We start from the raw sequence: 18,768 nt of genomic DNA on the forward strand, positions 1-18,768 counted from the left end.
CTGATCTGAGAGCTTCTATTCATCAGCTACCTAACACCGCAGAGCTTCAAGGAATATCAAGGCTTCGCTGAACACTAAAACTAAGGGAAATATATAGCTAAAGCAAGGAGAACTCGAGAGAGAAACTTAAGGAAGGTTTGAAATTTGAATGAGACACTGCAGGGTATTTATAGCCAAAATTGGAGTGCACGTCGCCAAATAGTCAGTGTGCACCACACACTTGGTCGGAATGGGTGACGTGGCTCCATCCATTGTGTGACACATTTCGCAATCTCGTGGCTTGTCAGATGCACATTGTGCATGTTGTCGTTGCGCGCGGGTGCACGCGAAAAATTATATTTTCTTTAAATTTTCATATCCTCTTCGTACGAGCTCCATTTTCGACGCGTTTTATATCCATGCATAGCTATCGACAAGGTTTGCAACTTCCATTTAAAATCCATCGGCTATTTTTGACTTAATTTTTAAAGTTATATTTTTAACAGACTTAGACTGTTAAAGTCCATTAAAAATACATAAATCTCTCGTATGGTATCCATTCTCGACTGTCTTTATATCGACGGCTTGGTATTGATGAGATCTTAAACTCTCATTTTGATTGGTTTTCCTAACAATCAACCTATTTTGATTTTGGTTTCTGAATCGTATATTGCTACGCGGAAACTTCTAAAAATCATAACTTCCTCTCGCAAAGTCAAATTTAGGCATTCTTTATATGTACAGAATCATTGTCACATATTCTATAACTTTGTTTAAAATTATTTATCCTAAATAATCTTCTATCAAAAAGTCATTTTTATAATATATTAATTGAATAGCCTGAATTTGAGGGTGTTACATTAAGCATAAAATTAAAATGACAAAAAATGAATGATAAGCATTATTTTATTACTTTGTAACATTAAAGCTTTGCTAACATCAAGAGATATAATTGCACAGCTTGATCAATAACCGAATAATACTATGACAAGCACAGAGACATCCAAAACACACTAACATAGATGGATACCATTAATAATACAAGAGAACATCTTGAATGCGTTTAGAGAACATACCAGCAACAACAATGGGCGTTGGGTCAACACCATCTTTCCTATGAATTAATTAAAAACTAAAGGAACTAGAGGATTTTAAGTGTAATTATCTTGATTCAAATTGATAAGTAATCATTCTTTGATTTAAGGGACAAGTATACCAACTTTAAGGGGATAATGAGTACAAATAAAACCCTTATCCTTAGGTATTACATCAGCAGAAACTTCCTATCATCTTTAACTCATTCTTTACGTTTTTAAGAGGAAATTTAGAAGTCCTCATCTCTAATAGGTTTGCTTCGGTTTTATGCTATAAGAAACAAGAATGAGTTGTCTCAAGTTGCTACATCATTTCTTGGGGTGCGATCACATCATAGGAACTCTGGTTTGGGTTGATTTTGATCAAAGGCCTCAAAGGTATGTGATTTAAACTCTCTTAGTTTAATTGATTATGCTAAAAGGTTACTAGAACAAGAAGGTTTTGATCAAAGACTTCAAGGGTATATTATTTAATCTCTCTTAGTTTATTTATGTTGCTAAAATGTTACCAGAATAAGATATGGTGAGATATGATGATTAAGTTTTATTATTCATGTTTTTATTGCTTTGTGCTATAGAGTTCATCATAATCCAAAAATTGGTATCAAGACCAATATTCGATGGTTTTAGCACATTATAAGTGAGTTTTCATAAAGGAGTTCTTTATGGGATGTGAATTCATACATATAAAAATTCTGCATTTTGTTCATGTTTTCAAAAAATCATAATTAGTTCTATAAAAATCCTTTAAATGTGAGGTCAACGTTATTACAAAGGAATGAAAGTATAATTTCTTCAACTTTTAAACCTTATAAATTGATTTTGATGTTAAAATGAGCTAGCAATGCAATTTGTTTAGGGCTATCAAGATGAACTAAACAGCTTGTTTTTCGTAAAAATCAAGCTATTGTTTTTCGTAAAAATCATATAAAATCATTGGAGAATAAAAAAGACATAAGGTCAATAGCATTTGAAATATATAAGAAAATACTATATTTCATATTTAAAATTGAAGGATAAATATGTAATTATGTTGGTAGAAAACATCTGCAAACAAAAAATATATATATAAAAATAAGAATACTTATGACAAATCAATTATAAATCAAATAGTTTTGATTTGTTTTTTTCTTTTGTGTATAAATATAATATTTAGATGGTTTTTGCATGTAACCCATAAAAATAATTGTATATGATATGCTCACATGTTTATATTAAATTAAATTTTAACGACATCATAACTAGTAAAAATAGAAAGTGTATAGTTTATTGTTTGGACCTAATTATATATTGCCTTACTAGATCCATACGTGTGATGTTTGGTTAGTTGTTTGGGGTTTTTAATTTGTAGTTTTTGCCAACTTGTGTGTCGTTTCATTTATTATCTTGTAATGCAATTTCCTTTTAATTATAGTAAAGATTAGTTAGAAAAATATATTAGTTCATTTAATGTAATGAATGAAAACTGAGTACTACCAAGTAAGGACCATAAAGATTGGAGTCACATGAAGTTCTACTCAAGACATAAAAAGTTTATGGCAAAACCAAGCATCCTTGTGTGTTGATTGCTCCAAATATAACCTCCTTTTTCTGCATAGTTGATAAAATAAAATTAGAAACATAAATTTTAAAAGTTAACAAAAGTTTGCAAGCAAAAATTGGCAATTATAAAAGAAATTTTAAAGTTTTAAAATGATCATTTACCAAACGAAATAGTTAAAAATGTTTTAACTAAATAAAGAGAATAAAACATATTTTTATAAAAGAAATGCAAATCACATGCAACCCATAAAAACAGACACTTAACTATAGACTATCAAGGTGGGGAAGTGCTTGTAGACAACACGTCAGGATTGGTGACCTATTTAAGGAACTAGCTTTTAGGGTTGCCTCATTTGGTAGCCTCCATTCTGTGAGAACAAACCCTCACCTAAAACCTTAGCCTTTTGTATGTGATTTGAGTGTGTAAAGTCACTTTGTGAAGGTTGAAGGAAGAATAAGCTCATCTTTGTGGTTGTACACTTGATTCCAAATTGGATCTTTCATATTCACTTTATCCCTGATCTTCTGGAGGTATGAAGTCTTCACCTTTCTTATCATATCATGTTAGATCTAGGTTTCTACCCACTTTTATCCATGTTGGGTTGACTTGAGTGCATAGATTCTATACAGTTGGCACCTTTATGGATTATTGAGGTCCCTTGGTGGACATATTGTTAAGACCGCTGTCATACACGATTTAACAAATAAAAATATAAAATAAACTGCTTTATTGCACTAACAGGTAGTATAGGTAAGCAGTGTCGGATCCTCAGGGACACATCCTAACATTTACACCTCTTTGCGTAAGATATGAACTAATTCTTGATGAATGCAATAAACATAAAAAGGGGGGTTTTATTTCTGAAAATTAAACTAATAGAAATTGAAAATGACAAGAAAATGACTAAATTTAAAGTGATAAAATCCAATTAAGAGAAAGCAATTCCAGTTCCGCGGTGACTCCCCAAATCGTGTAATTAACCTTCAACGCAATATTCGACTATGCACTTGTTTAAACTGGTACTAAGGTTCATTAACAAGCTCTAATGACCTTTCTTAAAAAAATCATTTAATCAAAATAAGCTCTTTGAATTAAATCTAACTTTTTACTAAATTAACCAAACAAGCTCTTGACTAATAAAGAAAAGTTGCATTAGACACAGTGTAATTCCTAGTAAAGTTCAATACCTCTCATAAGCTCGGAGGCATTAAAACTTGTTTGATCATTTCACATTAGAGTTAACCCTAAATGCAGAATTAATCTAATATATGTCACTTTTACTAATTAATCTAGACAATTACAGATCTAAACAATCAGATGACTAGAATGACTCACAAACAATTTAGTGGCCAACGGAAATTAAAATCAAATTAAACACTCAATTTAACACATAATTGATCAAACTAAATAGTAATCATAGTCAAACACAGTGCCTAATGATACACAAGGGCTGTTGGGTAACCTCTTGTGCTGCCTACTCGCGGAGAGTCTTTTCAGCTTCGTCTCCGTTTTTGCTCATGATGGATTCTGTTTTAGTTGTTCGGGTTTTTTTGAAGATGATGATGAGTATGTTTTAAACGGACTGTGAACGGGTGAGGTAGGTGGTGCTTTTGGAAAAGGTTTAAATGAAGGTTTAGGTTCGTTCCACAAGGGAGTGCCTAGTGGTGTGGGTGAGGTTGAGGTTCCTGTTTGTTGCTTTCGAAGTTTTGCCTCCTTCTTTAGCTTCCTAGCAGTCTTCTCAATCTCTGGATCAAAAATCAGATTACCTGTATGTGAAAATCTTCGCATAAAACTATTAGTGTTTTACCGTGCCCCCGGCAACGACACCAATTTGTTAAAACCGCTGTCGTACACGATTTAACAAATAAAAATATAAAATAAACTGCCTTATTGCACTAACATGTGGTACAGGTAAGCAGGGTCGGATCCTCAGGGACATGTCCTAATGTTTACACCTTTTTGCGTAAGATATGAACTAACTCTTGATGAATGCAATAAACATAAAAAAGGGGAGGTTTTATTTCTGAAAATTAAACTAACAAAAATTGGAAATGAAAAGAAAATGACTAAATTTAAAGTGATGAAAATTCAATTATGAGAAAGCAATTCCAGTTTCGCGGTGACTCCCCTAATCGTGTAATTAACCTTCAACACAATATTCGACTATGCACTTGTTTAAACTGGTACTAAGGTTCATTAACAAACTCTAATGACCTTTATTACAAAAATCATTTAATCAAAATAAGCTCTTTAAATTAAATCTAACTTTTTACTAAATTAACCAAACAAGCTCTTGACTAATAAAGAAAAGTTGCATTCGACATAATGTAATTCCTAGTAAAGTTCAATACCTCTCATAAGCTCGGAGGCATTAAAACTTGTTTGATCATTTCACATTAGAGTTAACCCTAAATGCAGAATTAATCTAATATATGTCACTTTTACTAATTAATCTAGACAATTACGGATCTAAACAATCAGATGACTAGAATGATTCACAAACAATTTAGTGGCCAACGGAAATTAAAATCAAAATTAAACATTCGATTTAACACATAATTGATCCAACTACACAGTAATCATAGTCAAACACAGTGCCTAATGATTATCATACGAAAAGGTTACGTCTTGCGAAACTGAAATATGAGTTTTTAGAATTACATGGCTAAAAACATATTACAAACAGTGGAAATAGAATCTAAATGATAAATCTTACTAAACTATGAATAGGAATCGAATCGTCTCCTTTAGATATGCGTTCTTCACTTGAAAACCTCTGAAAATCGCCAGCAATCGCCAATTAGGGTTACTGGAAGAGTATGGGGTTGTATTTATATGTCTAGCTGGCAAAACACAGTACCTGCGATCGCAAAGGGACAACCTGTAATCGCAGGTTTCACTCGAAACAAGTCACAGGACATTTTAATGAAGTACGTTTCTATTTCGATGCAAATTGGCCAACCTATGATCGCAAGGGCATAACCTGCGATCGCATGTAATACTTTTCCTAAGCTGATGAATTTTTTTGGCTCGACAAAACCTCGAAGGCAACTTGCGATCGCAAAGGCATACCTACGATCGCATATTACTTCTTTTTGGCTCTTTTGATCGTCGTTCCTCCTTCCAAGCAGTTCTTGATCCTTTCTCGGCATCCCTCCTTGGTCTAGACTACAATTAAGCTCCAAAGCATCCACAAAAGCATCCCGAACTTGTGTAATCATCCATGTGCTCCAAATGACCCTGAAAAGTCGTAACAAACATGAACAATACGGGGCATTCTTCAAAATAATCATGAAACACAAAATACATAAGAATAATCGAGAGTTAGTTAGCTTTTTATAATCAAATATGTAAGAAATTGGGCTTAAAGATGCATATAAAATGCATCTAACACATATGTTCCAGATATGAAGTTTGTTGGTGTAACGATTTATTTGATCAGCTCCAGGGTGCATCTTGGTTTTCCAAGATTGATTTGAGATCATGTTATCATCAGATGAGGGTTAAGGATAAAGAAGTGCAGAAGACAGCCTTTAGGACTCGCTATGGTTACTATGAGTTTTTGGTGATGCCATTCAGGCCCACCAATGCATCGACAATGTCCATGGATCTCATGAATTGGGTGTGCGGGCCGATGTTGGACCGGTCTGTGATAGTGTTTATGTAACACCCTAAAAATAAAGTCCAAAAATTTCGTTTTTAAATCATTAATAAAACCATAATTCATCCATCATAATAAAGAAAATCAAGAACCATGTATCTCAAAATATACTGTCAAATATTGTATCAAAATCAAATTAGAAAACACTATAGTCTAAGAAATTCCCAGGCGGAAACTGCGGTGTGTGCCATGCGATCATCCCGAGCCCTTCCCTTTTCTAGTGGAAGTACCGGAAACCAAAACTAAAAACTGTAAACACAAAGCTTAGTAAGCTCCCCCAAACTACCACATACCATACAATAACACACACTGGGCCTTGCCCACTGCATCGGGACCCCGCCCAACATTGGACTAATCCGGTAACGGGCCCCGCCCGACATCAGACCGAAGTCCAGAATACATATCATATCAAAGCACATAACATATAACATATACACATAATGGACCGCTGTCGACCACCACTACCCGAGGTGGCAGCGGGTGGTGTCTGATTTACACACACACACATACACACACACACACACATATATATATATATATATATATATATATATATATATATATATATGTATATAATTAGCTAATTAACTAACTTATGAGTTGTAAACCCTAATTAGGGTTTAGAATACCCTAATGTCATGAAACTGTAATTTTGAAGTTAGCGGGACCCACATTGAAACTACTTATTGGACTTAAAATATTAATTAATAATCCTTTGAAATTAACTTAACATAATATTGGGATTAATAAATTAAGTCCTTAATGGGTTAAGTGTTTTTACTTAACACTAATGGTCATTTTATGTGAAAACCCTAATTTTGTTTGGGCCTTAAGTTGGGCCTTTTGGTTAGGCTTTGGTGATTGGGCTATTGATGGGCCATCCAAGAACAAGAATATGGACTAGAATATTTTGATGGGCTTTAGGGTAAGGCCCATGTGAAGGGTTTCGGTCCAATTTAGATAATTAGGTTATAGATGGGCCATATTGGGCCTTGATGATTATGAAATATTAGACCATCAGAATGTCAAATGTTTGCTCCTTAAGGTAAGACCATGTATAGGTTTGGGCCCAATTTGGAAAATTGATTCATATGTTGGGCCTTGATTTATTATTTGGCTTTTGGGCTTCCAGAGTTTGAATTTGGGCCTTGGCCTTGGACCAATCTTTTTACCCGAAGTATGGACTTATGGTTATGCATTGGAACCCGATTGTTAATTCGGTTTTGTTTTGACGATTGACAGTTCGGGGATCTGTCAGCCAACAGCCATAGATTTATTCGTGGGACTTCAGCAGTGCGAGGTGTGTCTCATCACTGTTTGTATGGGTCGAAGGCACCAATGTCGGCCCATTTAGTTGATGCATGGTAGGAAAACCCGGGGGTTAGCCCTATGCATTATGTATGAAAGACGATAAGGCAGCTCCTGGCACATTGTATGCTATTATGTATGGTAGGAAGACTCGTGGGTTAGCCCTAGGCATTATGTATGAAAGACCAGGAGGTGGCTCTTGGCACACTGTATGCTAATTGGCTAAGCAGAGTAATATGTATGCTAGTTGTCTTTATGATGTTTGCATGGAAGACTAGGAGGTGGCTCTTGGCACTTGTTTGTAAGACCGATGGGGTGGCCCCCGACTTGGCAAGAAAGACCACGTGGCGGCCCGTGGCATAATCGCAAGATTATGTTCATCACATAGCATCTTTATTGATTATGATATATGTATGGCTCATGGTTATGTATGATAGTATGTGATTTATGTGCTTATATGCTAGACAGCATCCGGTTGAAAGAGACCGAAGGGCTAGGCCAACACCTAGATATGTTAGATAAAATGTTAATATGTATGATATGTGGTATTTGGGGAACTCATTAAGCTTCATGCTTACGATTTTCAGTTTTGGTTTCATGTATTAGTTCTTCAAAAGGAAAGGAGCCGATATGGCCGCGTCACATTATGTTTTCTACACATTAGATCTTTGGGATTATACTTTGTTATTGTTTCATTATGACATGTTTTGATTATTGATATATTGATTTTGATATGGGATGACACTACAGATGATTTTATTCTTTTGGTTTTATAATAACTTAATTAAAAATAAAAATTTTAGTCTTTAATTTTGGAATGTTACATTATTAGATTGGTAGGTATGGATCAACTAATGTCATCGGGAGACAAACCTGATTATTTTCAACGACATTAAGGAGTTGGAAACACCACCCCGACCTAACACTTCGTGGAAATGCATGGTGGGCTCGTTGTAAGGCAACATCCCGTTCTCTTTTTCTTTCTGTATTTTTATTCCTTATTGTAGAGTTGTTTCAAATATAGTTTTTTTGACAGTGATTTGTTAATCAATTTTGTTTAAAAGAATGGTTTTTCAATATTTTAATGTGGTCTATAGCTTTCAACCAATAAAAAGCTAAATAAAAAAATTTGTTTAATCATTTTCATGAGTCTATATATCATCTTTATAATTTTTTAATATATTAAAACCTTAATAATTTTTTCCTATTATAAAGGTATTTTAACTTTTTAATTTCATTAAGACGACATGACATTTATTGGGGTGGCATAAAAATTAAAAACCTTAGCCAAAAAGTTTTGTTTAGTTGATAAAGCTTTTTAATTTAATTTCATTACTAATAAATTATTGTTTTCAAAATAATTCTTTATTTTAATAATTATTATTGAACAAAAAGAGTATGGATTTTAGCGAGTGTACATAAGTTCCCATGGATACCTGTGCATCATCACAAATCTCAATACAAGCTACAAACCCCACTTTGTGTTCTCTCTACTCTTTCCATCTCATCTTTTCTCATTTGCCGGCCACCGACACATCATCTTTCCGGCGAATTTCTCATCTATTGCCGCAGAACCGCCGCCCCACTACCATTTCGCTTATATTTCCATCTCTCCGGTTGAAACCAGAATCGACTTCTTTCAAATTCTCTTTGTCGGTAGATTCTAAAATCTGGTTGAGGATTGTAGAAAATTTCAATGCGCTTGTGAAATAAACGCTGTTTTTTTTTTTCTGTATAATTTTGTCCATAAATGGTTTCCTGAAAACCTAGTAATTATGTGCAATTAGATGAGAGAAAAAGCGGTGCATTTTGCAGAGAATTAATATCACCGAAAAACTTGCAAAACTTGCTTATTTCATGGTAGACAAGTCTGCCATTAAATTGTAGTTGGATCCGCCATAATTGCGTTCCCTACAAAATTCGGATCTCGATATTACATCTTATTCATATCGTTCCGGCGGCGACAATTTAGCGGTTATCTTCATCAATCCAGATCCTTCTTTTGGTACTAAAATAATCACTGTTTGAGTTGTGGATGTATGAGAGAGATGTGCAAGGTAGACGATAGAGATAAGATGAAGCAGAAGAAGAGATTTTCAATCGGAACAATGGGGTTGAAGAGCTTAGGAGTTTGTAGAGTTGAAAAGTTAAAAAGTTCAATGGTGAATGCTAGGTCTCCGAGAATGAAGCTGTGGTTAATTAGGGCAACGACGACTGTGTTGTTGTGGACATGCTTCGTTCAGCTTACAGCATTAGGGGGTACATGGGGACCTAGGGTTTTGAAAGGTTGGCCTTCTTGCTTTACTCAAGATTCACATTCTGCTTCTGCTTTAGATCTAAAGTTGTTGCCCACTGTTCCACCCAGAGTCCTTCCACCCAAGAGTGAGTTCTTTCTTCTTTCTTCTCTTCTCTTGTCTCTGTTTCTTCTTTTTTCTCATTATTTGCTGTTACAGCGATGATTGTACGATCGATTCAACATTTGTTTACATGTATTATACGTAATTATTTTTATCTATTGAGGATTCTCCAAATTCGCTACAGGGTGGGTTTAGATTTTTTCAATTACGATGATGAAAGAATCCCGTGAACAAATAACACACATGATTTTTATGTACTGTTCTTCAGTCATCAATTTGACATTTTCTTCTATGTAGGGGTCTACAAGAACAATGGTTACTTAGTGGTTTCATGTAACGGAGGACTCAATCAAATGCGTTCTGCTGTGAGTATTCTCTTCACACCTTTCAACTCACAAGATCAGATCAAATAACCCAATCACTATCTTAACAATTTGTTCATCAATCATACAGATTTGCGACATGGTTGCAATTGCTAGATATTTAAATGTTACACTTATAGTCCCCGAGCTTGATAAAACTTCTTTCTGGTCTGATCCAAGGTATATAAATTATATACTTAACATATAACATAATCCATCTTCCCTACATATTGGAATTCACATATCCCGATTCTAATTCTTCTGATTCTTGAAATTCAGTGAGTTTGAGGACATTTTTGATGTTGATCATTTCATCACATCATTAAGAGATGAAGTACGAATTCTTAAACAGCTTCCACCAAGGCTTAAAAAGAGGGTCGAATTGGGAATTGTGCACACCATGCCTCCTGTTAGCTGGTCTGATATTTCCTACTACCATAACCAGGTAATATCTTATCTTATTAACTCTGTAACTCTGTATTCTTTCTTTTAACTTTGTTACAATTTACTTATACTTTTATTCTCATTGTGTGTAGATTCTTCCATTGATTCAAAAATACAAAGTTGTGCATTTGAATAGAACAGATGCTCGTTTAGCCAACAACAATCAACCCTTAGAGCTCCAAAAGCTGAGGTGTCGAGTAAACTTTGGTGCTTTAAGATTCACAACTCAGATAGAAGAATTGGGAAAACGTGTAGTCAATCTTTTGAGAAAAAACGGACCTTTTTTAGTGCTTCATTTGAGATACGAAATGGACATGTTGGCTTTCTCTGGGTGTACACAAGGATGCAATAATGAAGAGATAGAAGAGTTAACACGAATGAGATATGCATACCCATGGTGGAAAGAAAAGATTATAAATTCTGATTTAAAAAGAAAAGACGGGTTATGCCCTTTGACACCTGAAGAAACTGCTCTTACACTTAGGGCACTTGATATTGATCGTGATATCCAGATTTACATAGCTGCTGGTGAAATATATGGAGGGAAAAGAAGAATGGATAGTCTTCAAGATGCATTCCCAAAACTGGTGAGTTTTTTTTTTTTTAAGAATCTTGAATTTTTTGCCTAGTTTTCAAGAAAATGTTTGAATATGAATTCGTATATGATGAATGTGTTTGTTAATTAATAGGTGAGAAAGGAGACACTTTTAGGGGCAGATGATCTTCAGTATTTTCAGAATCATTCTTCTCAAATGGCAGCATTGGATTATCTTGTGGCACTTGAGAGTGATATTTTTGTGCCTACTTATGATGGAAACATGGCTAAAGTTGTGGAAGGGCATCGAAGGTATGATGGAATGGAATCACAAAGGAATGGAATGGAATGGATGATTACATTCCATTGGGGTTGTGTTTTGGTTGGGTTGAAGGAATGGAATAAGAAATTGAATTTGATAAGTAATGAAAAAAATGTTATTTTGGAATAATAAACTTCAATCGTATTAAATAAATTACATATGAACATCTCATGTCCTCTAAAATATATATATTATATGTAGGGTTTTATGCAAAAAAAGTCTCAGAATTTTTTTGATAAAGTTCTAAAAGTTTTTTTTTAAACAGAAAAGTCATGATTATTTAACGTTTTACCCAAATTAACGAAAAAGTCTTTTTTTTTTAATAACATGAAATGATAGATTATGAGGCTTTTCTGTTTAAAAAAAACATTTAGGACTTTATCAAAGATTTTCCTAAAATAATGAGAGATTTTTCTGTATAAAACCCATTATATGTATTTCAAGTAGTTAATAACAAAACAAATTCTATGATTTAATAAAATTGTTGACAAAAAAATGTAAGATCACATACCATGAAATCTTGAAATAGAATTATAATATTAAAAAAATACTTCTACCTACTTTTGTAAAGTAAAAATTAATAAATCAAAGTTTTGAAATTTTTAAAAACACAAGTGGAAGTCTTATTAAAGAATATGTATAACTAAAACTAATTTATATTCCATTCCTTTGTTGCAAACAAAAACACTTATCTTGGAATTGAAATGAAGGCAATTAATTATGTGAAATGATTTTCAGATTTTTGGGATTCAAGAAGACAATTCTATTGGATAGAAGACTTTTGGTGGATTTAATAGACAAATACACAAATGGGCTTTTAAATTGGGATGAATTCTCCATTTCTGTGAAACAAGTGCATCAAGAACGAATGGGAAATCCCACAAGAAGATTGGTTATTTCAGATAAACCAAAGGAAGAAGATTACTTTTATGCAAATCCAGAAGAGTGTTTGCATTTGCACACATCAGAATCAGATGATGAAACGCTCAGCATCCTATGACAAGGCTTTCGGGGGTATTTTGGTAATTTTCCATGCCTGGCCCTCTGCTAACTGTTTTGAACTTTCAAGTAGAAGAAGAAGAAGAAGAAGAAGAAGAAGATTATATGATTCTGTGCCCTTGAGAGGATCTGTGAACAATGTGTGGATGCAAGGGGATAAGATGAAACACAGAGAGAGATGCATGAAGATGAGAGTGGTTACACGAACAGAAATGGTGTTTATTATTATTATTTATTATTATTATTATTATTATTATTATTATTATTGATGTGTTTTTTCAATACTTATGTTATTGTCAATAATTCATGTTTATGTATAGAAAAACGACCCTGATATTGCAGGGTTATATATATATTGTCGTATTTGAAACTATTACTATTGATAGTTTCATACATGTAGAGGTGTTTAATTCTTGTTGGCCAAATATATTATTAGTGGCATAACCAAGGATTTTTATGGAAAATGTGGGATTTGAGAGGATAATTTGAAGGGTAAAATGCAAAAAAATAATAATAACCTATTTTTATTTATTTGCTTACTATGTGTAAGACTCATGTATTACATGAGTTAATTAAAAAAAATTAATATAAAGATCTAAATATTTAAGAATTTTGGATTTCTAAAAAAATATAAAAAATAATGAATTATTAAAATTGATTTTTTTTTTATTTTTTAAATTTAAAAAATAAACAAAATAAACTAATGAGCTTTAATTTGAGAATTTTGAAATAAGAAAGTAATTTCATTAATGAAATTGATATTCATTTATTACTAAATTTATTGTAATTATTACATAAGTATTATGTGAAATTTATTAAATAGAAAAATTTATAAAATGACATGTGGAAAACAAATTAATTCAAAATAATCACAAAATAACATTTAACAAATTGAATGAGAGTATGACATGTGACAAAAAAACTTTCATTTATTAAAAATAGATTATAGCATCTTACCACTAATATGGAAATTTTTATAAAATTTAATGTTTCAAAACCTAACATGTCCAAAAATACTATTCTTCGATATTTACTTCCAAAACATGGATTTGGGGTGAGTCTTTACCTTTTTGTGGCATCTTATTTCAATTTATTTTAAAATACAATGCCTTATTAAAAAAAAAAAAAAAAAAAAAAAGAAAGTAGAGTGTTATGAAATAAATGAAAGTGAGATGTTATGATACATATCATTCCATATAGTTGATGTGAAGGTGTGGAATTTGATAGTTTTCCATGATTAATATGACTTAACATTTTAATAATACATAAATATATAAAAGTATGTTCTTATTTTTAACATCTAGCCTTAATTTGAAAATGTGTGTTGTGCAAGAATAATAATTCAAGGATTTATTATAGTAATAGACTAATGATTGTTGAATATATTCTTTATGGATTGTTTAATCAATGGGCATTAGTGGACTACCAAATGAATGCATTTGGCCATTTGGGAATGATTGGAGACCACCAATACATTCTTTACAAAAATGGGCGGTATTAATCAAATCCAATTATATTTTTTTACATGATGATTAATGCCGTATATGGAAATGCAAGGTAGTTGACTTGGGACCTTGTAAAATCATAACAAAATTAAGATAAAATAATTTGCTAGAATTAAATCATATATTATATTAGAAGAAATATATAAGAAAAAAAAAAGAGCAATGGAGGAGAAAATGAAATTCCCAATCATGTGAGGGATGATTTGTAGCATAATCAATAAAGAAATGAGTTTGAAAAGCATGTATGTTAGTGGCTTCGATGTCAATTGTCAACCACACTTTGGATGTATTTCAATATATGCCAAATTTCAAACTTTTAATCTTTTATAATTTGAATTTAATTACATTTTCCTTTCGTTTTCTTTTATAACTATTTACGCAAGTTGAGTTAATGTTGTTTTATATGAGAATAAGATAGTTGTTTGGCTAAATGTTTCTATAAGTCCTCAAGTGTTCATTTACTTTATACCCTTATAAGCCATATTTAAGTGCAATTTTACTATGACCACAAAGTTGACAAAGTTGGCAATGATCAAAGTTACTATCAGTGGCAATCTTTTAGCATCCAATACTAGTGAATTACACATATGTAAAGGATGAGGCATGTTCATACTTACGCATTATCTCCAAGTTTCAAGTTTTATTGGTTTCGTGATTGTGAGGGGTTGATTGTGGCATGATTGATCAACATGGATTGTAATGAACTTCAAATTTACCACCGGACAAATGATCCATTAATTAAAGCATTGTCTTATTCATCATCCTCATTAGAATTAAATTCATAATGATGATCCACCATTTCATCATCCACGTTGTCCTTAGATTTCACATTGGTTTCCACTATTTTCACCTACATTACTATCAACTTCATGTCTACTACTTTTGCCCAAATCGTCTTCAAGACCCTCTCCAAAAATGTGCATACATGCACAAAAAACTTTTTTTTTTTAAATATATTTTTCAGCGAATTAACTCCTTAATATGCGAGTTAATGGCCGGTAAAGTCACAAAAAGATGTCTCTAGGTATTTTTTGTATTTAAAAAAAAAATCGGATCTTCATGAATCTTTCAGTTCTAAACAAATCTCACCCCCTCCCCCCCCCCCCCTCTCTCCCTCCCTCCACACACACACACACATACACATACACACACACACACACACACATATATATATATATATATATATATATATATATATATATATATATATATATATAAACAATAAATAGTGTGAGAACGTAAAAACAATATTTTTATGTTATTATTCTGCAATGAATTTTGTATCCACAACTTTATGTCATTATTTAACGATGAATAAATGAATAGTCAGAGATTAAAACTAAAATTAGAATTTACTACAAAAATACACATACATAAATTTATAATAGAATAATAACATTCGAATAAATATATGAATAATCAAACGTTAATTTTCATATTAGAATTACTTCAGCAATACACATATACAACATTCATTACAAAATAACAATATAAACATAATGTTTTTACGTTCTCACACTATTTATTGTTTTTATTTGAACTTACTTCTCTCTCTCTCTCTCTCTCTCTATATATATATATATATATATATATATATATATATATATATATATATATATATATATATATATATATATATATATATATATATATATATATATATATATATATATATCAGTGTTCTAAAAGGCGCGTCATGGCGTGAGGCGTGGCTTCACCGTTACGAAAAGCTTCATAACGTTGCTGTTAGACGTGACGCGTGGCAAGGCGTGATATGACGCGTTATGGCGTGTGTTTTTTTGTTTGAGACACAGTTTTTTGCTCTTTGTTATGTCTTCTCAAATTGGAGATACAAGTATTGTGTTTTTGTTAACTTTTTGTTATTAGTTATTGATCTAACACTTCTAAAAAGTAGTTATATTTAATATAAATTAATATTTATGTGATAATATAATTTTAAATTAATACAAATCGCTGTCTTACATTACACCTTGAAAAACATCATGGCTCGTTAAGCTTGAGGCTTGGCCTTGCCGCCACGCATCTCACGCTATTTAGAACTTTGATATATATATATATATATATATATATATATATATATATATATATATATATATATATATATATATATATATATATATATATATATATATAAATGATATCTATTGTATAAATTATGGACTAATTTAAAAAAAAATAACTAGATTTTAGGCAACTTAGTCAAAATCCAAATTTTATGTGACTGATTAAAATAAATTAATTGATTTAATTAGTTAATTTACTAATATAAAAACTATTGATATATTATAAATAATTTTTATAAAATTAATGAACGAAAGTTCTAAATTTATGTTGAAACGTTGACCACCTTAAATTTATACGGACACATACATAAAGATAAACACATAAAAAATTAGTTTTTTTTTTAAATAATGAACGAAAAATATTATATGTGATCTGATTCATATGTAGGAAACGTACATAAAATTAAGCACGGAAACATAAAAAAATATATGTCGAACGTAGACAACTCAAATATAATATTTTTTTAAAATTAACGAACGAAAGTCATTATATGCAACCCGAATTATACGTAGGAAATGTATGTAAATTAAGCATGAAAACGTAAAAAAAAATACATTGAAATATAGACAAACTCAAATTTAAACTAGCAGGTGCATCAAGAAAAAGCAAACATGTTTTTTTTTTTTTTTTTAAAATTAATAACAAAAAATGTAAACTCACATCGAAATGTTGATAACCTTGAATGTATACTGACACAAATATAAAAATAAGGACGTAAAAAATAGTTTCAAACTTCACCCTCTATAACCACTCCAAATACTCTAAGGTCCTTATCCAAGGTTAGAAAGCTCAAAAATCTTGCCATGCATTCCCCAAACCTTAGGGATCTGGAATCCCTCCTTTCCAGAGGAGTTTCTAGTCCTTAAAACGTTCCAAAGATGGAGATTTTATGAACATGCATGTCTTTAGGTCAAAATGGCCAAAAAGGGGAAATTGTGCTCTAAAACGGTTGCATGACTTCCTTGTTTGATCAAAAGCTAAATCTAGCCAACCTTGGGACTATTTTGCCCTGGAGATTCATAAAATTGCAAACTTTATGAACCCCATGCATGCAATCAATGGAAATGAGATAAATGAAGAGTAAACTCAAGACCTAGCCATGTCCTAAGATAAAAATCAAATCTTGGGGGCTTACCACAGTCCACAAAGTGGTCAAGTTCAAGAATGAGGGTTTAGTTTGTTGGATCTTCTTCTTCTTCTTCTCACTATCTCATTCTTCTTAAACTTCACAAGGCACTCTAACTCGAAAAATGATAGAGAATGGGGATTAGGGTTTAGCACAGACATTCCTGCGGTTTGGAGGTTGATAGAAGGTTAGCCTCAAGGTCCTTAAGGAGATTATATAGGGTACAAACCCTGAATTTAGAGTTTTCTCTCTTCAGCTCCTACTCGCCGAGTCAATACTTTTGACTCGTCGAGTAGGTCTTGACCCCGCGTCCATGAAATGGCCTCTACTCGACGAGGGGCATCCAATTCGTCGAGTCCATGCACAAACCCTAAAAATCATGGAAATTATTTAATACCTGAACAGATGTTACACCAATATACTATATATTTCATTAAACATACAATGCATACCACCTAAAGACTCACAGCCTCGCATCATTCCACTTGACTCACAGTCTTATACTATTCCGTCAACACCTAAAGATTTTTGGCCTCACGTCGATCCGTCAGAATCACATTATCACATTGTTCTGTCAACACCAAAAGACTCTCGACATCACGTCAATCCGTAAAACTGATAGCCTCACATTGTCCCCTTAACATACGATATAAGTCATAAGAACGAATCATATAGAATAATGACTATGATAATCTAATCATATATTTGTACTCTAACAGTACTCTCCAAACCTACCACACAATGGGCATATAATGTCACATATAGTATAGTGAGAAAACTCACTCGATAGAAAGAGTTGAAGATCACACACTCGATAGAAAGAGTTGAAGATCACACACTCGAATCCTTAAAGAAATCGGTTACACAAACCACCTAAATCAAACAGAGGCAAATCCTCAGCCTGACATTCAAATCCATTAAAAAGTTTGCCTAAAAGTCACATTGGTTAATAAGTCAACAGTCAATGCGTCGTGACCCAAATCTTGGTTAAAAAATCGCAAACCCAGTTTGCGTCGTGATCCTTCCTTGGTCGACTCGCGCTTTCCGAGGTAGAATTATTCTTCTTATTAAGCACTTAATCCTTTAAGATCAAGGCTTATATTTTCCAGAACACCTCAAAATATGGTATTATTGGATAAAATTTCCAACATTATCCATTTTCATGCCTCTAACACAACCAACTCTAAACCTAGGTCTAAAATGTGTCACAACTAGAAATTTTGTGTCTTGTAATCACTAAACTCAAGTAAAGGTTGAATCAAAAACTTAAGAGCATGTGTGATACCTATTATTATGACATCAAAAACTTCAATCAAATACATCGTACAAGTACTACAAATGGTCATCAAGAAATTGGAAACCCTAGAAGTTCTCGTTTAAGTCCATTTTGGACTAGGACTTCCTTATTGGACCCAAATGGACCAATAAGCTTCCAATTTGACTATCAT

At 32.4% G+C, this 18,768-nt stretch overlaps 1 protein-coding gene across 1 annotated transcript; it reads left to right on the plus strand.

Annotated features, from left to right (window-relative positions):
* The first annotated feature begins 9,015 nt into the window (after positions 1–9,015).
* Positions 9,016–12,869, plus strand: LOC145043138 (rhamnogalacturonan I rhamnosyltransferase 1-like). Its single transcript, XM_078991701.1, has 7 exons — positions 9,016–9,967; positions 10,240–10,307; positions 10,396–10,484; positions 10,584–10,749; positions 10,841–11,335; positions 11,438–11,595; positions 12,344–12,869. Exons 1-7 carry the CDS (start codon positions 9,625–9,627, stop codon positions 12,603–12,605), a joined length of 1,581 nt encoding a protein of 526 aa, XP_078847827.1. The 5' UTR covers positions 9,016–9,624; the 3' UTR covers positions 12,606–12,869.
* The last annotated feature ends 5,899 nt before the right edge of the window (positions 12,870–18,768 follow it).

The sequence above is a fragment of the Lactuca saligna genome, chromosome 4, assembly GCF_052625555.1.
Source record: "Lactuca saligna cultivar CGN05327 chromosome 4, ASM5262555v1, whole genome shotgun sequence".
NCBI classification, from domain to species: Eukaryota; Viridiplantae; Streptophyta; class Magnoliopsida; order Asterales; family Asteraceae; genus Lactuca; species Lactuca saligna.

Bases quoted from the DNA above. Each gene is read 5' to 3' on its own strand.
- LOC145043138 (XM_078991701.1), top strand. From the start codon at position 9,625: ATGAGAGAGATGTGCAAGGTAGACGATAGAGATAAGATGAAGCAGAAG. The intron at 10,485-10,583 runs GTATATAAATTA...CTTGAAATTCAG, and splicing joins TCTTTCTGGTCTGATCCAAG to TGAGTTTGAGGACATTTTTG. The intron at 11,336-11,437 runs GTGAGTTTTTTT...GTTAATTAATAG, and splicing joins AAGATGCATTCCCAAAACTG to GTGAGAAAGGAGACACTTTT.